A 22322-nucleotide genomic window follows, 5' to 3' on the forward strand; every position below is an offset into this window, starting at 1 on the left:
TAAGAAACTAAAATCAGTTTCTTTGGTTGACAAGAGAGAGGGGCCCTGACAGCCTGCTCAGACCTTTGCCCACCCTTTTTCCCCAGGGTGGGAGTTGCCGAGTCCAGTTTGAAAGTCAATGGACTGAATGATATTTTAGCTGAATTTTGGCTCTGAAATCACTTTCTAAGGAGAGGAAGAAGATCCAAAGTATTTTTTGCTTCAACTTTCTCCAGTAGTGAGAGTCTGTGTGAATGGTGTGGTGTTGTGGTATTTATGTCCTATTTCCATGGCATAGACCTGAAAGCCAGATGGGTCATTGCCCAGCAGGGAGGAGTACTGTGCAGGTGGCTTGGGGCTTGGGAGGAGACCTTCCAGAGGATCACCACAGGACCTGATATCTGTGCTGGCTGCGTCTATTCTTGTCGGTTGTTTTCTGCATTGTAATTCACGAGTAACTGACTCCTTGACATCATTTATTATTATTATTTTCTGTTAATGGTTATTGCCAAAGGACTGATCAGCTATTTAATAATTAGGGGGCACATTCAGCCATTCATTCATCAAATTTTAAGCATTAATTATGTGCTAGGCTTCTTGCTGGGTGCTGAGAATACAATGATGAATAAGGAACAAGTTGGAGAGATAAGATGAGTAAATAAAACCTGAATGCATTGTGGTGAGTGCTGTGGTGGGACCAGCACAGCAGACTAAAGTGCATGAAAGTGGTGCCCGATCTCGTTCAGGGTTTCAGGAAGGACATGCTCCAGGAGGAGGTGCCTACGGTGGGATTTGAAGCAAATAAGAAGGAATGATTACCAACCTAGTGAAGGCCTAGAGGTGAGATAGAGTGCACGGTTTGTGGAACTTGGAGAATGCAGAGCCTATGTGGAGTTTGAAGATGAGGCTGAAGGTGGCAAGGTGGATTGTGAAGGACCTCACATGCCATTTGGAGAAGGAAATGGCAACCCACTTCAGTATTCTTGCCTGGAGAATTCCATGGACAGGAGCCTGGCAGGCTGCAGCCCACGGGGTCACAAAGAGTTGGACGCAACTGAGCGATTCACTCACATGCCATGCTGGGGAGTTTGGGTTTGGGCTTTGCCCTGAGAGCAATAAGGCTGTTTAAAAGGACTTTGAGTAGTGGTGTGTGATAATTTTCTGTTGATGTTTGCTGTATAATCAGTGCCTGCTGCAGTCCATGGGGTCGCAAAGAGTTGGACACGACTGAGTGAACAACAGCCACAGCGGTGTGTGCTCAGCTGTGTAGTTGTGTCTGACTCTTTGCCGCCCCATGGACTGTAACCCACCAGGTTCCTCTGTCCTTGGGATTTTCCAGGCAAGAACACTGGAGCAGGTTGCCATTTCTGTTCCAGAGAATCTTCCCAACCCTGATATCAAACCCACAACTCTTGGGTCACCTTCATTGGCAGGCAGATTCTTTACCACTAGTGCCACCTGGGAAGCCCGACATATTCCATGGGTTTAGTTTCTTCATTCTTTGATTCATATCAGAGTCTTGAACAAAACATGTAGGTGGAATTAACACTAAATCCAAATGAATTTTAAAAATCAGTTATTCCTGGACTCTACTAATTCAGAATTCTAATTTATAGATGGGACTGTACTTAAGTTTAACATTTCCCTCTTCTGAGAAAGGGATTTGTTTATGAAAAATGTAGTATAAATTAGTATAAATAAGACATATTGAGGAGAATGTTTCAGTTTGGGATAAGCTGAACAGTTCCTCTCATGAAGTTCCTGTCTTTAAAGTATACAATTTAATGGCTGTCTATCATATTTATGAGGATAAGTTGTTTTAAAGCATTTTGTTGAAGCATCATATATCATTTGTCCTCCAATAACTGCTATGCCAATATAGATCCTTTGTATCTATTCACTTAAAAGTGATTTATGGCCCATACTTAGTTCAGTCCCCTGTCCCTCCACCCTTCGTATAAAATTGGTAGTTAAAAAATTCATAAAGCAATTATCTTTCAATTAAAAAATAAATTTTTAAAAATTGTAATTTTCTTTTTTTTTTTTTTTACTGTCGTTTAGTCTCTAAGTTGTGTTCAGCTCTTTTTCACTCCGTGGACTGCAGCATGCCAGGCTCCTGTTCTCCACTGTCTCCCAGAGCTTGCTCAAATTCATGTCCATTGAGTTGGTGATGCTATCCAACTATCTCAGCCTCTGCTGCCTCCCTTCTCTTTTTGTCTTCAGTCTTTCCCAGCATCAGGGTCAGTTCTTCGCATCAGGTGGCCAAAGTATTGGAGCTTCAGCATCAGTCCTTCCCATGAATATTCAGGATTGATTTCCTTTAGGATTGACTGGTTTGATCTCCTTGCAGTCCAAGGGACTCTCAAGAGTCTTCTCCAACACCACAGTTCAAAAGCATCAATTCTTCGGTGCTCAGCCTTCTTTATGGTCCAACTCTCACATCCATACATGACCACTGGAGAAACCATAGCTTTGACTACGCAGACCTTTGTCAGCAAAGTGATGTCTCTGCTTTTTAATACACTGTCTGGGTTTGTTAAAGCTTTCCTTCAAAGGAGCAAGCATCTTTTAATTTCATGGCTGCAGTCACCGTCTGCAGTAATTTTGGAGCCCAAGAAAATAAAGTCTGTCACTGCTTTTACTTTGTCCTCTTCTGTCTGCCCTGAAGTTACAGAACTGGATGCCATGATCTTAGTGTTTTTAATGTTGAGTTTCAAGCCAGCTTTTTTACTCTCTTGTTTTACCCTTATTAAGAGGCTTTGTGTGTGTTTTTTTTAACTGCTGTTGTTTAGTCTCTTAAAGTCATGTCTGAGTCTTTGAGACTTCAGGGATTGTAGCCTGCCAGGCTTCTCTATCCATGGGATTTCCCAGTCTAGAATACTGAAGTGGCCCAAAGATAATTTATAAGGTCCTGTAAGGTGGTCAGCCCTGCCTGCTTCCTGTTCATTCACAGTCTGCCACTCTTCCCATGTACATGTGGGGTTTCTTCCCTCTCTTCTTCCACAGCAGTTTTAAAAAATAAAATACTGGAGTGGATTGTCATTTCCTTCTCTAGATCTTCCTGACCCAAGGATCGAACCTGCATCTCCTGCATTGGCAAGTGGCTTCTTTCTGCTGAGCCACCAGGGAAGTATGAAAACGACGTGTGTGTGTGTTTACATTAATGTACTTGGTTGTGCTCGGCTTTGGTTGCAGCATGTGGGATCTCCCATCTTCGTTGCTGTATGGGAGCTCTTTTGTTGTGGTACGTGGGGTCTAGTTCCCCGATCAGGGATTGAACCTGGGCCTCCTGCACTGGAGCTTGGAATCTCAGCCACTGGACCACTAGAGAGGTCCCAAAACAAGTGCTTTTGTATGTGGAAATGTTGGTGGGAATAAGGAAAGAGGTTTCTTTCTTATAAAAGTACCACTGAAGGGGTGTTTTACTCTCCATTCTTGAGAATGAGGAAGCCTGTAAGCTTGGGGAAAGGAGAAGGGGAGACTGAAAGAACCAAAAGTGAGAAGACAAAGATAATATACAGGGGAGCCAAGTGGTGGAGAGGGAAGAATAATCCTGGAGTGGGCATGATCTGAGAGGCCCAGGGAGGGAGACCATTTCCAACACCTCTGACCTTAGTGTTTGCAAAAGCTGAACATGGGCTCCACCTGGTGGCTGTAGGCTTAAAGTATAATTAATGGGGGAGATCTTGGGGTTGGAGAGAGGTAGTAACATTTGTCATCTCCTCAAATCCCTCTTGGGCTTCCTTGGTGGCTCAGATGGTAAAGAATCCACCTGCAAAGTGGGAGACCTTGGTTCAATCCCTTGTTTGGGAAGATCCCCTGGAGGAGGGCATGGCAACCCGCTCCAGTATTCTTGGCTGGAGAATCCATGGACAGAGTCTGGCGGGCTGCATGTCCAAGAGTCAGACATGACTCAAGTGACTTAGCATGCATTTTGTTGTTGTTAAGTTGCTCAGTCATGTCTAACTCTTGGCAACACCATGGACTACAGCATGCCAGGCCTCCCTGTCCATCACCATCTCCCGGAGCTTGCTCAAACTCATGTCCATCGCGTCGGTGATGCCATCCAACCATCTCACCTCTGTCGTCCCCTTCTCCTCCTGCCTTCAATCTTTTCCAGCATCAGGGTCTTTTCAAATGAGTCAGTTCTTCACATAAGGTGGCCAAAGTATCAGAGCTTCTAGCTTCAGCATCAGTCCTTGCAGTGAATATTCAGGACTGATTTCCTTTAGAATTGACTGGTTTGATCTTCTTGCAGTCCAAGGGACTCTCAAGAGTCTTCTGCAACACCACAGTTCAAAAATATCAGTTCTTTGGCGCTAAGCCTTCTTTATGGTCCAACTCTCACATCCATACATGTCTACTGGAAAAACCATAGCTTTGACTAGACAGACCTTTGTTGAGTTAGACAAGTAATGTCTCTGCTTTTGAATATGCTATCTAGGTTTGTCATAGCTTTTCTTCCAAGGAGCAGTGTCCTTTAATTTCATGGCTGTAGTCACCATCTGCAAGCTTCCCTGGTGGCTCAGAAGGTAAAGCGTCTGCCTGCAATGTGGGACACCTGGGTTCAGTCCCTGGGTTGGGAAGATCCCCTGGAGAAGGAAATGGCAACCCATTCCAGTACTCTCGCCTGGAAAATTCCATGGATGGAGGAGCCTGGTAGGCTACAGTCTATGGCGTTGCAAAGAGTTGAACACGACTGAGTGACCTCACTTTCAGTCACCATCTGCAGTGATTTCGGAGCCCAAGAAAATAAAGTCAGTCACTGTTTCCATGCAATGCAGGAGACCCCGGTTCAACTCCTAGGTTGGGAAGATCTGCTTGAGAAGGGATAGGCTACCCACTCTAGTGAATTCTTGAACATCCCTTGTAGCTCAGCTGGTAAAGAATCCACCTGCTTTGTGGGAGATCTGGGTTTGATCCTTGGGTTGGGAAGATCCCCTGGAGAAGGGAAAGGCTACTCACTCCAGTATTATGGCCTGGAGAATTCCATGGATTGTATAGTCCATGGGGTTGTAAAGAGTCAGACATGACTGAGCAACTTTCACTTTCACTTTCACTGTTTCCATTGTTTCCCCATCTATTTGCCATGAAGTGATGGGACCGGAAGCCACGATGTTAGTTTTTTGAAAGTTGACTTTTAAGCCAGCTTTTCACTCTCCTCTTTCACCTTCATCAAAAGGCTCTTTAGTTCCTCTGGACATGGAACAACAGACTGGTTCCAAATAGGAAAAGGAGTACGTCAAGGCTATATATTGTCACCCTGCTTATTTAACTTCTGTGCAGAGTACATCATGAGAAACTCTGGGCTGGAAGAAGCACAAGCTGGAATGAAGATTGCTTGGAGAAATATCAATAACCTCAGGTATGAAGATGACACCACCCTTATGGCAGAAAGTGAAGAAGAACTAAAGAGCCTCTTGATGAAAGTGAAAGAGGAGAGTGAAAAAGCTGGCTTAAAGCTCAACATTCAGAAAACTAAGATCATGGCATCTGGTCCCATTACTTCATGGCAAATAGATGGGGAAACAGTGGAAACAGTGGCTGACTTTATTTCTCTGGGCTCCAAGATTGCTGCAGATGGTGATTGCAGCCATGAAATTAAAAGACGCTTATGCCTTGGAAGGAAAGTTATTACCAGCCTAGATAGCATATTAAAAAGCAGAGACATTACTTTGGCAACAAGGTCCGTCTAGTCAAGGCTATGGTTTTCCCAGTGGTCATGTATGGATGTGAAAGTTGGACTATAAAGAAAGCTAAGTGCTGAAGAATTGATGCTTTTGAACTGTGGTGTTGGAGAAGACTCTAGAGAGTCCCTTGGACTGCAAGGAGATCCAACCAGTCCATTCTAAAGGAGATCAGTCCTGGGTGTTCATTGGAAGTATTGATGTTGAAGCTGAAACTCCAATACTTTGGCCACCTGATGCGAAGAGTTGACTCATTTGAAAAGACCCTGATACTGGGAAAGATTGAGGGCAGGAGGAGAAGACAGAGGATGAGATGGTTGGATGGCATCACCAACTCAATGGACATGGGTTTGGGTGGGCTCTGGGAGTTGGTGATGGGCAGGGAGGCCTGGCGCACTGCGGTTCATGAGGTCGCAAAGAGACTCGACTGAGCAACTGAACTGAACTGAAAATGTCTTTTAACATTTCTTGTAAGGTGGATCTACTGGCAACAGATCCCCTCAATTTTTATTCTTCCTCCAAAGTGTTTATTTCATCTTCATCGCTGAAGGACGATTTTGTAGGGTACAGAAATCTAGATTGGTGGTGTTTTCTCTCAACATTTAAAACATTTTACTTTACACTCTTCTCACGGGGTTGATTTCTGAGAAGCCAGGTGTTACGTCTTATCTTTGTTTCTCTATAGGTTAGGTATTTTTTCTCTGAGTTCTTTCAGGATTTTTCCCATTTATCTTTGATTTTCTGCAGTGTGAATATGATATGCCTTGGTGCTTTCGTTTTAGTGTTTATCCTGGTTGGTGTTCTGAGCTTCCTGAATCTGTGGTTTGCTGTATGACCATTTTGGGAAGTGATGTCACTGTTGCTTCAGATTTTTCTTCTCTTCCTTTCTTCTTCTGGTAGTTCCATTACATTTGTGTTAAACTTCTTATAGCTATTCCACACTTATTTTTTCCCCGTTTTTTTTTTCGCCCCTCTGCTTTTCAGATTTAGAAGTTTCTACTGACGTATCCTCAAGTGCAGAGACTCTTTACCAGCTGTGTCTAGTCTACTAATGAGACAGTCAAGGACGTTCTTCATTCTTTAGTGATTTTGACCTCTAACATTTCCTTTTGATGCTTTACTATAATTTCCATTTCTTTGCTTGCCTTACCCATGTGTTCTTGGATGTTGTCTACTTTTTCCATTAGAGTCTTTAGCATATTATAGTTTTGAATTTCTGTCTAATAATTCCAACAGCTTTGCCATATCTGAGTCTGGTTTTGATTGTTGCTCTGTTTCTTTAAAAACTGTATTTTTAGTTTTTAGTACACTTTGTAATTTTTGTTGAAAGCTGAACATGATGGGGAAAAAGCACTTAGGTGAGTAGGCCTTTAATGATGTGGTGGTCAGGTGTAGGGGACGTATTCTCTTGTTCCATGATTAGGTCTCAGTTTTCAGTGAGCCTGAGGCCTCCTGGCTGTGAATTTCACAAGTGCTTCTCATTGTCGGGTCCGCATGCCACCCCTCTCCCTACCCCACTCCCTAGGTAATACAGGGTGGCTGGAGTTGGGCATAGTCCTTCCTCCATGTAGAAGGTTAGAGGGAGCTGGAGTTAGGTATTTTCCTTCCCCCAGGTCAATTAGGTTTGGATAAGAGTCCAGTAGCTGTGACAGTGGTTCCATAATGGTTAAATTTACCCTCCTCCAGCTGGCAGCACGAGGGGATTTTTTTTCTCCCATCTTTACTGTGGAACCTGGTACAGCTCCTGGAGGTACAGCTCACAAAGTGTGGTGCATCCCTCCCCACTGGGCACCACAACCCCCCCCCCCCCCCCAAAAAAAAAAAAAAAAGAACTGAGACAAACTGCCTGTTGGTTTTGACTCCCAAAGCTGTCCACACTGAGCCTCCAGCAGACTCTCCGTGCAGTTTAGGTTTTCCTACTCTGTTAACTAGTTCCCATGGAGGTTTCTACCTATGCATTTATGCTCCGGTAAACTGTGATTCTCTGTATCAGCTTGTCTGTCTAACTTGGGGGAAGCAGTTTTCTCTGAGACCTCAGTTCTCTGATGGATCTGAGAAGAGTTGTTGATGTTGTTTGTTCAGCTTTTTATTGTCAGGAAGAAGTGATGGTTTAAGAAGCTCCTTACATGCTGGGCCCAAAACTGAAATTCTACCCTACTTCTCTATGCTTTTTACTTCTTTTGTGCCTTAACGTTTTTAAAAAATATTTTTTATTTTGTCAAAAAATGCATAAAATGTGTCATCTTAACCATTTCTAAATGTACGCTTTATTAGTGTTATGTATATATTCACATATATATTCAGCCGCAAAGAGATACCCCACGCCCAAGGTAAGAGAAACCCAAGTAAGATGGTAGGTGTTGCAAGAGGGCAAACACACTGAAACTATACTCACAGAAAACTAGTCAATCTAATCACACTAGGATCACAGCCTTGTCTAACTCAATGAAACTAAGCCACACCCGTGGGGCAACCCAAGACGGGCAGGTCATGGTAGAGAGATTTGACAGAATGTGGTCCACTGGAGAAGGGAATGGCAAACCACTTCAGTATTCTTGCCTTGAGAACCCCATGAACAGTATGAAAAGGCAAAATGATAGGATACTGAAAGAGGAACTCCCCAGGTCAGTAGGTGCCCAATATGCTACTGGAGATCAGTGGAGAAATAACTCCAGAAAGAATGAAGGGATGGAGCCAAAGCAAAAACAATACCCAGCTGTGGATGTGACTGGTGATAGAAGCAAGGTCCGATGCTGTAAAGAGCAATATTGCATAGGAACCTGGAATGTCAGGTCCATGAATCAAGGCAAATTGGAAGTGATCAAACAAGAGATGGCAAGAGTGAATGTCGACATTCTAGGAATCAGCGAACTGAAATGGACTGGAATGGGTGAATTTAACTCAGATGACCATTATATCTACTACTGTGGGCAGGAATCCCTCAGAAAAAACGGAGTGGCCATCATGGTCAACAAGAGTCCGAAATGCAGTACTTGGATGCAATCTCAAAAACAACAGCATGATCTCTGTTCGTTTCCAAGGCAAACCATTCAGTATCACAGTAATCCAAGTCTATGCCCCAACCAGTAACGCTGAAGAAGCTGAAGTTGAACGGTTCTGTGAAGACCTACAAGACCTTTTAGAACTAACACCCAAAAAAGATGTCCTTTTCATTATAGGGGACTGGAATGCAAAAGTAGGAAGTCAAGAAACACCTGGAGTAACAGGCAAATTTGGCCTTGGAATACAGAATGAAGCAGGGCAAAGACTGATAGAGTTTTGCCAAGAAAATGCACTGGTCATAACAAACACCCTCTTCTAGCAACACAAGAGAAGACTCTATAAATGGACATCACCAGATGGTAAACACCAAAATCAGATTGATTATATTCTTTGCAGCCAAAGATGGAGAAGCTCTATAGAGTCAGCAAAAACAAGACTGGGAGCTGACTGTGGCTCAGACCATGAACTCCTTATTGCCAAATTCAGACTTAAATTGAAGAAACTAGGGAAAACCACTAGACCATTCAGGTATGACCTAAATCAAATCCCTTATGATTATACAGTGGAAGTGAGAAATAGATTTAAGGGCCTAGATCTGATAGATAGAGTGCCTGATGAACTATGGAATGAGGTTCATGACATTGTACAGGAGACAGGGATCAAGATCATTCCCATGGAAAAGAAATGCAAAAAAGCAAAATGGCTGTCTGGGGAGGCCTTACAAATAGCTGTGAAAAGAAGAGAAGCGAAAAGCAAAGGAGAAAAGGAAAGATATAAACATCTGAATGCAGAGTTCCAAAGAATAGCAAGAGATAAGAAAGCCTTCTTCAGCGATCAATGCAAAGAAATAGAGGAAAACAACAGAATAGGAAAGACTAGGGATCTCTTCAAGAAAATCAGAGATACCAAAGGAACATTTCATACAAAGATGAGCTCGATAAAGGACAGAAATGGTATGGACCTAACAGAAGCAGAAGATATTAAGAAGAGATGGCAAGAATACACAGAAGAACTGTACAGAAAAGATCTTCACGACCCAGATAATCACGATGGTGTGATCACTGACCTAGAGCCAGACATCCTGGGATGTGAAGTCAAGTGGGCCTTAGAAAGCATCACTACGAACAAAGCTAGTGGAGGTGATGGAATTCCAGTGGAGCTATTCCAAATCCTGAAAGATGATGCTGTGAAAGTGCTGCACTCAATATGCCAGCAAATTTGGAAAACTCAGCAGTGGCCACAGGCCTGGAAAAGGTCAGTTTTCATTCCAATCCCAAAGAAAGGCAATGCCAAAGAATGCTCAAACTACCATACAATTGCACTCATCTCACACGCTAGTAAAGTAATGCTCAAAATTCTCCAAGCCAGGCTTCAGCAATATGTGAACCGTGAACTTCCTGATGTTCAAGCTGGTTTTAGAAAAGGCAGAGGAACCAGAGATCAAATTGCCAACATCCGCTGGATCATGGAAAAAGAAGAGAGTTCCAGAAAAACATCTATTTCTGCTTTATTGACTATGCCAAAGCCTTTGACTGTGTGGATAACAATAAACTGTGGACAATTCTGAAAGAGATGGGAATACCAGAACACCTGATCTGCCTCTTGAGAAATTTGTATCAGGTTAGGAAGCAACAGTTAGAACTGGACATGGAACAACAGACTGGTTCCAAATAGGAAAAGGAGTTCGTCAAGGCTGTATATTGTCACCCTGTTTATTTAACTTATATGCAGAATACATCATGAGAAACGCTGGACTGGAAGAAACACAAGCTGGAATCAAGATTGCCGGGAGAAATATCAATAACCTCAGATATGCCGATGACACCACCCTTATGGCAGAAAGTAAAGAGGAACTCAAAAGCCTCTTGATGAGAGTGAAAGTGGAGAGTGAAAAAGGTGGCTTAAAGCTCAACATTCAGAAAACAAAGATCATGGCATCTGGTCCCACCACTTCATGGGAAATAGATGGGGAAACAGTGGAAACAGTGTCAGACTGTATTTTTCTGGGCTCCAAAATCACTACAGATGGTGATTGCAGCCATGAAATTAAAAGATGCTTACTCCTTGGAAGGAAAGTTATGACCAACCTAGATAGCATATTCAAAAGCAGAGACATTACTTTGCCAACAAAGGTTCGTCTAGTCAAGGCTGTAGTTTTTCCTGTGGTCATGTATGGATGTGAGAGTTGGACTGTGAAGAAGGCTGAGCGCCAAAGAATTGATGCTTTTGAACTGTGGTGTTGGAGAAGACTCTTGAGAGTCCCTTGGACTGCAAGGAGATCCAGCCAGTCCATTCTGAAGGAGATCAGCCCTGGGATTTCTTTGGAAGGAATGATGCTGAAGCTGAAACTCCAGTACTTTGGCCACCTCATGAGAAGAGTTGATTCATTGGAAAAGACTCTGATGCTGGGAGGGATTGGGGGCAGGAGGAGAAGGGGACGACAGAGGATGAGATGGCTGGATGGCATCACTGACTCTATGGATGTGAGTCTGGGTGAACTCCGGGAGTTGGTGATGGACAGGGAGGCGTGGTGTGCTGCGATTCATGGGGTCGCAAAGAGTCGGACACAACTGAGCGACTGATGTGATCTGATATATTCACATTGTTGTCCAGCCAATATCTGGAACATTTTTTATCTTGCAGAACTGAAACTTTATACCCATTGAACAAGTCCCTTTCCTCTTTCCCTCAGCCTCTGGCAGTCACCATTCTATTTCGCTTAGTCGTGTCTGGCTGTTTGCGACCCCACTAGGCTGCTCTGTCCATGGGATTCTCCAGGCAAGAATACTGGAGTGGGTTGCCATTTCCTTCTCCAGAGACTCTCCCTGACCCAGGGATTGAACCTGGGTCTCCAACATTGCAGGTAGATTCTCTCCTGTCTGAGCAACCGGGGAAGACTTATCCCAGATGCCTCGTATGAGTGAAATCATACGCTGTTGTGTCTTTTGTGATAGCGTTGTTCCACTTAGTACAGTGTCCTCAAGGTGCATCTGTGTTGCATGCTGTAGCATGTGTCAGAATTTTCTTCATTTTTAAGACTGAATAACCCTTCATGGTATGTATGTACGTTTGTGTACGCATTCATCCACTGGTACACACTTAGGTTGCTTCCACCTTTTGGCTTTTGTGAAAAATGCTGCTATGATCACAGGTATGGGGAATTCCCTTGTGGTCCAGTGGTTAGAATTCTGCACCTCTGTGCTTCCTTCCACTGGTGGAGGCCTGGGGTTCGATCCCTGGTTGGGGAATCAAGATCCTGCAAGCTGTGTGGTATGGTGCCACCAAGAGGGGGGAAAAAAACAAAAAACACGTGTGCAAATATCTGAGATCATTCTTTTATTTTTTTGAATATATACCCAGAAGTGGAATTGCTAGATCATATGGTAATTCTACTAAGTTTTTGAGAAACCATCATTTTTTTTCATATAACAGTTTCCCAGCAATAGTGTTTAAGGGTTCCAGTTCTTCACATCTGTATACTTCTTGTTTTTTGATAGTAGCTGTCTTTGGATATCATCTTTGGAGAAATGTCTATGCAAATCCTCTGCCCATTTTAAAATCAGGTTCTTTTTGGTTAAGTTGTAGTATGAGTTCTTTATATATTCTGCTTATTAATGCCTTATCAGATATGTGATACTATCTATTCTTAATAAGGTTCTAAGGTTAGCTGTAGTAGCACTGTCCTCTTCCCCAAGAATATAACATTTTAAGAACACTTGAATTCTGATTTGTCTTTATGACTCACATGTTATTGTTTAGTGTTTTAGTTCCACTTTGGTTTTATCCTTTTACTTCTCCCCAGCCCTCAGGTGATCTTTATTGTTTTACTGAATCAGTGCTTGTTCAGGTTATTTTCTTTTCTGTCTTGCGTCTCATGCCTTCTTTAAGCGATCAGTTTCTATATTTTGAAGTATATCCATAAATCGATCTTTCAGTGATGGTCTGTTAATAATAAACACTTTATTTTCCTCTTAGTATCAAAAACTGTCTCTAATTGTATCTTTTTTTCATAGTTCCTCTGGGTATTTGCTTCTGCTGCTGCTAAGTCACTTCAGTCATGTCCGACTCTGTGTGACCCCATAGACGGCAGCCCACCAGGCTCGCCCGTCCCTGGGATTCTCCAGGCAAGAACACTGGAGTGGGTTGCCATTTCCTTCTCCAGTGTATGAAAGTGAAAAGTGAAAGTCAAGTCGCTCAGTCATGTCCGACCCTCAGCGACCCCATGGACTGCAGCCTACCAGGCTCCTCCGTCCATGGGATTTTCCAGGCAGGAGTACTGGAGTGGGGTGCCATTTGCTTCTAGGCTACAGTTATTTTCTCTTATAAGTTTTTAAAGATACTATTATCGTGTCTTATTATCTTCTACTTGACACCGACTTAAAAGTTTCTGCTGAGAATCCAGTTCAGTTGTTATTTCTTTCTTCATAGAATATTTTCCCTTTTCTCCCCCCAACTTACTGCTTTTAAAAAGATCTGGTGGTATTCTGCCATATCCTTATGATGTATAAGTGCAGATTGTATTTTTATCCTTCTTGGGTTGGGAGTTTGCTTCCTGAATATGGAACAATTGGTCATGTGAACGAGGCATTTTTCTGTGTCTTTTTGCTATGCTGCCATTGGTGGCATTCTTTATTAGGGTGAAACTAGGCATCAGCCATCAAGAACCAGTGCTTTCCTGCAGGTTTAGTCAGATTTAGTCATTCAGTAAATTTGAATACTTACCATGTTCTAGGCTCAAGACTTACATATGGGAACTCTTGCAACTGGGAGCTGAGGTGGAGACTTTAGATTTGCCGCCTAACATGCTTTCTGCTTTTCTTCTGTAGACTGAGAATGGTCTCCAGCTGCCAAAGAAGATTGTGGATGCCAAGAGAAAGGTAACCGTTTCTCATCCCCTCCAGTGGAATTGGTTGCCTCTGGGAGCCCACATTGGCTGGCAGTAGACATGGCTGAGTTTACAAGCTACAAAGACACTGCTTCCAGCCGCCACCTGCGGTTCAAGTTACAGAGTCTAAGCCGCCGCCTTGATGAGTTGGAGGAAGCCACAAAAAACCTCCAGAAAGCAGAGGATGAGCTCCTGGACCTCCAGGACAAGGTGATTCAGGCGGAAGGCAGCAACTCCAGCATGTTAGCTGAGGTTGAAGTGCTGCGCCAGCGAGTGCTGAGAATTGAAGGCAAAGACGAGGAAATTAAGAAAGCAGAGGACCTCTGTCAGCTGATGAAGGAGAAGCTTGAAGAGGAGGAAAACCTCACCCGGGAGCTGAAATCTGAGATTGAGCGGCTTCAGAAACGGATGGCAGAACTGGAGAAGCTAGAGGAGGCCTTTAGCAGGAGTAAGAATGACTGTACCCAGCTCTGTCTGAGCCTGAACGAGGAGAGAAACCTGACGAAGAAAATCTCCTCTGAGCTGGAAATGCTCCGGATCAAAGTGAAAGAACTGGAGTCTTCCGAGGACCGGCTGGATAAAACTGAGCAGAGTTTAGTGTCGGAGTTAGAAAAGCTGAAATCACTAACTCTGAGCTTTGTAAGTGAGAGAAAGTACTTGAATGAAAAGGAGAAAGAAAACGAGAAACTGATAAAAGAACTTACTCAAAAATTGGAGCAGAACAAAAAAATGAACCGAGATTACACCAGGAATGCTTCGAATCTTCTGGAAAGGAACGACCTGCGAATTGAGGATGGTATCTCTTCCCCACTGCCGTCCAAAGAATCAAGAAGGAAGGGCGCTCTGGACTATCTAAAGCTGGCAGAGAATGAAACAAGAAACAAGTCAGAAAACGAAAAGAACCGCAATCAGGAAGACAACAAAGTAAAAGACCTTACCCAAGAGATTGAGAAACTTAAGACACAAATCAAACATTTTGAATCCTTAGAGGAGGAGCTTAAGAAAATGAGGGCCAAAAATAATGATCTGCAGGATAATTACCTAAGTGAACAAAATAAAAACAAACTCTTAGCCAGCCAGCTGGAGGAGATAAAGCTACAAATCAAGAAACAAAAAGAATTAGAGAACGGGGAGGTGGAAGGGGAAGACGCTTTCCTGTCCGGCAGAGGCAGGCACGAGAGGACTAAGCTGAGAGGCCACGGGAGTGAGGCATCAGCGAAGCACATGGCCCGGGAACTGTCCCCCCAGCATAAGCGGGAAAGGCACTGCAACAGGGAACTGACCCTCAACAATGAAAACCCTCTGAAGAACAGGCAGGTCTCCTCTCCCAGCTTTACCAACAGGAAGACGGCCAAAGCTTCCCACGCAGGGGCAGGTGCCGACAGTGGGGCTCAGGAGACGAGGAGAACCGAAGACCGGTTCACGGCTGGCTCCTCGCAGAGCGAAGGGAAGAAGTCCAGGGAGCAGCCGCCGGTGCTCAGCCGCTACCCGCCCGCCGCTCAGGAGCACAGTAAGGTCTGGAAGGGCGCTCCCAAGCCAGGTACTGAGAGTGGGTTGAAGGGAAAAGTAGAGAAGGCAACGCGAACGTTTAGTGATAACACCCATGGATCTGTTTCCAATGACGTGTCGGGGAGAGGCGACAAGGCTTCTGAGACCTCCACTGAGGCCCCCTTTGGCAAGAGGGGGCAGGTGCCTGGCAGTGGAAGTCAAATAACTCAGGCTGCAGATGCTGGCAGTTCTAAAGCCGTTGGAGCCCTGGCCACATCTCGACGATCTTCCTCAGAAGGGCTCTCTAAGGGGAAAAAGGCCACCAGTGGCCTGGAGGCTGACACCAGTTTCCCCAGCTCCAAGACTCCACCTCTATCAAAGTATCCTTATAGCTCCAGAAGCCAAGAGAACATCCTTCAGGGCTTTTCAACCCCAAGTAAAGAAGGAGTTGAACAACCTGTGGCAGTTGTGATGGAAGACAGTAGTCAGCACGAGGCCCTGAGGTGTCGAGTCACCAAGTCCAGTGGCAGGGAGAAGCCAGACTCGGACGACGACATGGACATGGTGTCTCTTGTTACTGCCAAGTTGGTGAACACGACCATCACTCCAGAGCCAGAGCCCCCGCATCAGCCCCAGTCGAGAGAAAAGGCCAAATCCCGAGGAGCGGTTAGAGCCTCCCTGTTTGAGAACGATAAGGATATTGGAACAGAAAATGAATCTGGGAAAGCTGTCAGAGCCTCCGCCAATGCCATGGAGCTCCCAGAGGCCAATGGCTCCGGGGCAAAAAGCCAGCGGCCCTTCAGCCCCAGAGAGGCCTTGCGGTCTAGAGCCATCATCAAACCTGTCATCATTGATAAGGATGTGAAAAAAATCATGGGAGGATCTGGAACCGAGGCCGCACTGGAAAAACAGAAATCTGCTTCCAAACCAGGGCCAAACAAAGTGACCAGCAGCATAACTATCTACCCCTCGGACAGTGGCAGCCCGCGAGCCGCTCCGGGCGAGGCCGCGCGGGAGAGGCACACGTCCACAAGCAACATCCAGGTCGGGCTGCCGGAGCTCGCCTCGGTGAGCAACCACGTCAGCTCCCCCTTTGAGCTCTCCATTCACAAACATGACATCACCCTGCAGCTCAGCGAAGCGGAGAGAACGGGAGATGGGTCCCTGAAGAACAGGCCGGAAACTGTCGTCTCTCGGAGCAGCATTATAATCAAGCCATCGGATCCGGTGGAGAGGAACAGCCATGCACCCACAGTGGAGACAATCAGGTGGAAAAGCCATAGTGCCCCTTTGGAAGCAGGCTCTCCGGATGCCAGGCACATCACTGTGCGCAACGCCTGGAAGAGCAGGCGAGACTTGAACTCTTCAGAAGACTCCCCAGCTCGAGTAGGTAGACACGTGGAGTCTCCCAACCCCCACACCCAGAGATCGTCCTCAGACTGTTCAGACCCTGAACAGCCCGGCTCGTACCTTTCTGAGCAGGGCACTCGAAGGGGCGGAACCTCAGGGGAAGTGCCCGAGCTCGCCTCCAGAAGGACCCAGAGCAGCCTTGCTGTGTCGGAGGTGTTCACGCGGCGGAGTCGGGCAGGGGACGCCGTTCCGGCTGAGGCCTGGAACCACTTGGCAGGCACGGTAGGTCCCGCTTCTCCCCCTTGCCCCCTTCTCCTCCCACCTTCCCCCTTTCCTTCTGTGCTTTCTTCTTGGTTCTCCTCTGCCCCGGCCTGTGTGACTCGGGATGCTGGAGACTTTGGGGTTAGGAAACACTGAGCAAGACCTGAGTGGTCCAGAGGACTGCTGAACATAGGGCGGATTGGGCCGGAGAGAAGAGGGAAGTACCTTGAAGAAGGTATTTGGCAGAGAGCAGCATGAATTTCCAAAATCCTCTTCCCCAATTTGTCTTTTCCGTTTGCCTCCATACATGAAGGGTACAGGAAAGGAGAGATGTGGCCTGTTCACGCAGTTTGCTGGAGCAGCCAGAGGCGCCGGGCTCCTGGCCCCGCAGAGGAGCACGTGGGCTACAGGGAGGCGCTGGTGAAATGGGGAAAGCCCCGCGCCCTCTCTGTAGGCAGAGGCAGGCCGAGGCAGGGAGCTCTTTGGCTGCCTCTTCAGTTTAGACCACAGAGTTTTGCCAGCCGCTGGCATGTAGGGGCTGAGGAGAGCTAGGGCTTCCACTGGGCCTACGGTGATAAGCTTTATGCCCGAGCATCACTGTCCCCCGCATCTGTCTAGCCCATTACACCACCAGTCTGAGGGCAGGGTTGGTCGGCTCCATGTGGCCTGTTACTGAACACAGATCCAGAATCTCCCCTTACCTGAGGGTCAGAGCGCCAGATCAGCGTGTGGTGGGAACCCCCCGGGAGTCTTTCAGATGTGAGTCCTGTGATGAAGAAAGACATCTTCAACCCAAGATATTGTTCTGTTCTTTTAAAAGGTAGGGGGTGACTGTATTGAGTTTAAAAGCCCAGGCAGTCTTTACAGTACCGGACAAAGCCCTTCTCCACCCAGCGTCTCGTTCATTCTCTCCAACAGCCCTGGGGTGTGTGGAGGGCGATATTATTCCTCTGTTTTAGACACAGAAGCTGAGGGTCAGAGACACGAGGTGCCTCACCCGAGGCCACCCAGGTGGATTACTGGAAGAGCTGAGATCTGAATCCACGGTTCTGACCTCTAAACCCAGCGCTTGTTCACCTTGCCAGCTGGACCTTCTCACTCACACTTGCATTCTCTGATCTGCATTCACTTGGGTGGGAGGACCAACAAGAACATTCCAAAGGCAGAATTCTGCGAGGAGTGGAGATGGTTGGATGAAGCTAAGCTTTGGGTGTCTGAAAACCGTGGGTGAAGGGCACGTACGGGATACGGCAGGAAAGGCACGCGAGCCTTTGGTAGTTTGTGGGCGGCAAGTCGGATAAGAGCTGGCCATCTTCCTTCTCACACCTCCCTGCTTGTCCACTGAGCACTTGGCCCTGACCCTGAGAGGTAGGCAGCCTGCACGTGCAGCCCTCCAGGACTGCTGGCCCCTGTTGGGGGCACCGCCTCAGTGCCCCTGCTTCCGGCGCTGTCCATCTTGGGGTTCCCTTCAGCTGTGGGCCTCCAGTCTACTTCGGGAGCCCTGAGCAGCTCGGAACTGGCACAGGAGCTTGTCTGCCGGCCTCCCCTTGCCAGCTCTGCTGCGGGCTTTCTGTACCCCATCTCCCCCCGCAGGGAAGGACCATGGGGCTGGGTGTGCGGGCGTCTTGATCCTCACTTGGGTTGTCCTGTGAGGCTGACTTTTGTCCTGTTGGCACAGGAGGAAGGGGATGACTGCACCCTCAGCGTCTACAGACGACTGCACAACTCCCTTGAGAGGTCTGAACTGTCCGTGACGCAGGGGCCACCAGAGCCTGGGCGCACGCGGGCTGAGCAGCGGCTGCGGCCCACCAGGCCCTGTGCGGAGGACAACTGAGCCGGCCGGGCGACGCCTGCCGTCCCCTCTGCCCCTGCTTCTCAGCTCATCCACCTTCCCGCCCTGAGGAGGAGCCAGGCCAGACCCCAGGCCTTGGCTGGGAGACTGCGGAGAGCCTGGGTGTGGCCCCTTGCTTGCCAGTTGGCCAGAGGGGATCAGAAACTACAAGCTGCGTGGCCACCTGGGCCCAGCCTTCCCTGATGCATGAGTTTTCTCTCCTTGTCCCCGTCCCCCAGGTAGGATGGGCCAGTCTGGCCCCCAAATGAGGAAAGACCTAGAAAACCCCTTGGATCCCCACCACACAGCAGCAGCCAAATCTCTTCCCAGCTCCTCAGTGGGATCTGTGTCGTAGGGCAACCCCTTCTGTGTGGTTAACATTCTGATTCCTTAGTATCCTCACCGCATCCAAGCTCACTCGTTTGCCCAAGGGGCCTGTGCACCCACCAGCCATCAGCTTCATCTGGGGGGCCTCCGTTTCTTCCCCTGTGGCATTCCTCAGACTTTTACAGCAAGAGAGATCTGTGTCGCCTCTAAGGGTTTACGGAACTACCCTTTAGGTTGATGTTTCTCTGACTTGTCCCCCTGGCTGACCATCGTTTTCCAGGGGCAGAGCACACGGGTACCCTACCTGCCTACTGGAATGGCATCATCCCTCGTCACCAACCCCGGCTCTCTGCTTACCTTCTAAGGCACCCGGGAGCGCACGAGCCTCGTGTCTCCTTCCCTGGGCACCACCGTGCTGCTGGCCCGGCCTGCTCTTCTGCGGCTGGAGACCTCAGGCTGACTGCGTCATCTCCTCTGGAGTATTCCCAGACTCCACTGGGCCAGACCCAGCATCCTCTAGAGGCCTCCTAGGAAGTGCCAGCGTGGGGGAGAGTGGACAGGAAGAAGCGATTTCCCTTCAGTCACTCTACAAAGCAATAGCTCCATGAAAAAGGCGTGACCTTTGTTCCTTCTCCTGGTCCCCCAAGGAGGAGGTATCGCACTTTACCAGGCTGATGCATCCTACCAGAAGCGGGCCCCTGAGCACTGCAAACCAGCGATTGTCGTGACGACTTTGGAGGAAAGGTAAACATGCCCATCGAGAGCCCCAGGCTTACACGGTTCAGAAAGCAGCAAGCCTTTCAGGAAGCCATGGAAAGAAAAACGGAAAAAAAACCTGGTACATCCTTGTACCACTCCCCTGGGGAAGAACCATGTATTCTTCACACTGCTTTTTCTATAGCATTCTATCAGTTCAAAGCGATCCCTTTTCAAAGGCTACCTTTATGAAGCCGACACTTCCTTTGTAAGGAAAAATTGCGTTGGAGTAGAAGTTGAGAAAGCTATTTTCTTCATGGCTTTATACTTCCTCCTGTGTGACCTTGGGCAAATCATTGTCCTCTTGGGGCCTCAGTTTCCCTATCTATAAAATTAGTTCTTTCAAATGGATGGTCTCTAAGGGTCCTAAACGTGGCATTGTAAGTTTTGTTTCCACCCTGTAGGGGGTTAATTCTCACTGTTGGAAGGTATTGTCCAAATGGGTTTACATGTGTCCTTCCCACTGCCTATGTTTTTCTGGGCCTTATTCTTTCCAGTTTCCTGTGTTTTAATGTCGAGAGGATGAACTCAGAGAAGTTACCTTGGCCCTGTTTTTCCAGTCTGTAAAATGGAAGGGTTAGATTAGATGGTCTCTGTGGCCCTTCTCAACACCAACCTTGCCCAGTGCTGCACAGCAGGCCATGTGCTTTCCATGACATGAGTTGGTTTATCTCCGGTTCCAGTGCTTCTTGAATCTTCTCTGCCTCCACTCAGGGTGGGAACCAGCATTCACCCCTCCCTTGTCTGCATCAGGTTTGGTGATCCTGGAGGAGGCTTGGGGAGCACCTACCTGACTTTCACGGACAGGAGTGTTTTGCTCATACTTCATTTCCCGGAGGTTTGTCAATCCAAGGGTTGTAATGTGGTTTGCCTTTTCTCCTCATCGCTGCCTCAGATGCTCAAGATGCTGTTTTCAGAATCTCTTCCTGCTGCTTTTCCTGGGTCAAGGCTGCAACTCCTCACTTGTAGCCTCCCTGCCACTCTTCACTGGTCAGCAACCCTGAGAGTCCAGAGGAAACAGACCTCTGTGGTAGTCAACTGAGACTATAGATGTTAGGTCTGTGGCTCTTTACGGGTGGAAACAGGCACCAGACCATGCCGGCAAAGGTCTCGGCAATAATTCTTGTCTCTTTGGGCGTCTGGAGCCCTGGATTCTGGTGCTGTAGCTCCTGGTGCCAAAGTCTGGATCTTTCCACAGTTCAGCAGCACCAGCATCTGCCACCGCCCAGAATGCTCTGTGGGAGAGGGACAGCCGTGGTGCCCTCTTGCTGGGGCTGCTGACTTAAACTCTGAGTGCAATAGGGTTTGATTGTACAGTTATTTCAGGATAAATAGTTTCCTTATTCTGCACACTTTCTAGAGCCCGCTGTAAAATATATTTTATTTTTAAATGTCCTCAACATTGCAGAAAATACTACTTGTAATAGCAAGTGAAGGCTAGAGGCGCAGTTCCTCTGCGCTTCAAATGGCTGGCAAGGCTGGCTCTCAGATTCCAAAGTTGGAAGGCCCATTTCCGAAAAGCAATCTAGGCGTGACTGTCTGGCCCCAGACCTCACCATCAGAGGTCCTGGAGGAAACTTCCAAGTGGGAGACCTAGGAGTTGAATAATTGTCTTATCAAGCCAAATATTCCCACTGTCCCAGCCAACACACCCACTTTGTACAACCAGTCTCTTCCACAGCCTGGCTCTGACTCGGACTTTTCCTGGCAGATGTGTGGTTGCGGGAGGCTCCTAGGAGGGTCGGGGAACCTGGCACTCCAAGAGCTGCTCGGCTGGAGGAAGGGGCGCTGGAGGCAGAGCTGGCTACACGCAAGGAGCTGGTCTCCGCCACCTCCTGCCGCCTGTCTCACCACTCGTGACATGCGGAACAACCAGAGAAAGAAAGGGTGGGGATGGTGGACAAGGAAGCCGTGGCTGTTCTGCTTTTGTGTGGCAAGCAAACAGTTACAGGGTGGGTTGAAGGGCTCTGCAGTGGGGCCAAGGACTCCAACCTCAGCCACAGGCGAGCTTGCACATAACATCATCCTCTCACGGGGGTGGGGGCGTCTGTACTGATCTTAGACTTGTCATCTCGGGGTAGTTTTACTTCTTTACATTCAGTGGGTTAGTGCCAAGTGCTCCCACTCCCCAGGAAAGGACTGGGGACCCCCTGTCCGGGTCCCCAGCTGCCTTTGTTGGTGTGGGCTTATTGTTACTCTGACAGGACTGCTTTGGAAGAGCTGCTTTTAGGGATTCCCTTTTAAGTACCCCAGGTTGGGAACAGGGTTCTCACAGCCAAGAGCATAGGAAAGGGGCCCTATTTTCCTGCTGCTTCACAGCTCAGAACATGTACTGAATGGAATGTATTTTTAAGAGAATAAAGTCTATTTTTTTTTTTTTTTTTTTGTATTTTAAAGATGGGAGGGCTAGGGAAGTAGCCCTCAAATAAACGGTTATTACCTTATAGGCCCCCTCGCTGGGGACACACCAGTGTGGCGGTCTACACCTACTCGCTCAGACAGGTCTTCTGGCCGCTCCCTTGCCCCTTGGAGGCTGGTGCAGCAGCTTCTCTTACATTCCTGCTCCAAGCACGGGACCGAGGAGGCCAGACCCTGTCACTGGAAACCAGGGCAAAGCCATGAGCAATGACTCAGGGCTCCTGGGGTGCATGTGTATAGTTGAAGCTGCCTGTCTGCATGTATCCTCTGGCTCTAATGCGGTCTGTTGGCTCTGCAGCACAATATGTAACCAATAAAGCTCCCTAGTTTCCACATG

General features: G+C 47.3%; 1 protein-coding gene across 6 annotated transcripts in view; it reads left to right on the forward strand.

Annotated features, from left to right (window-relative positions):
* LUZP1 (leucine zipper protein 1) overlaps positions 1-22322 on the forward strand; it is a 102799-nt gene extending 80477 nt beyond the window's left edge. For 5 of the 6 annotated variants that reach the window (XM_005203159.4, XM_059874417.1, XM_025001504.2 and 2 more), the window contains 2 exons: positions 13496-16674; positions 18332-22322. In XM_005203159.4, the coding sequence (XP_005203216.1) occupies positions 13615-16674; positions 18332-18487 (3216 nt within the window). In that variant the 5' untranslated portion in view covers positions 13496-13614 and the 3' untranslated portion in view covers positions 18488-22322. The remainder of the gene's footprint in view (positions 1-13495; positions 16675-18331) is intronic. The other variant, NM_001205828.1, reaches the window with a different exon arrangement.

The sequence above is a fragment of the Bos taurus genome, chromosome 2 (genome assembly GCF_002263795.3).
Source record: "Bos taurus isolate L1 Dominette 01449 registration number 42190680 breed Hereford chromosome 2, ARS-UCD2.0, whole genome shotgun sequence".
NCBI lineage: Eukaryota > Metazoa > Chordata > Mammalia > Artiodactyla > Bovidae > Bos > Bos taurus.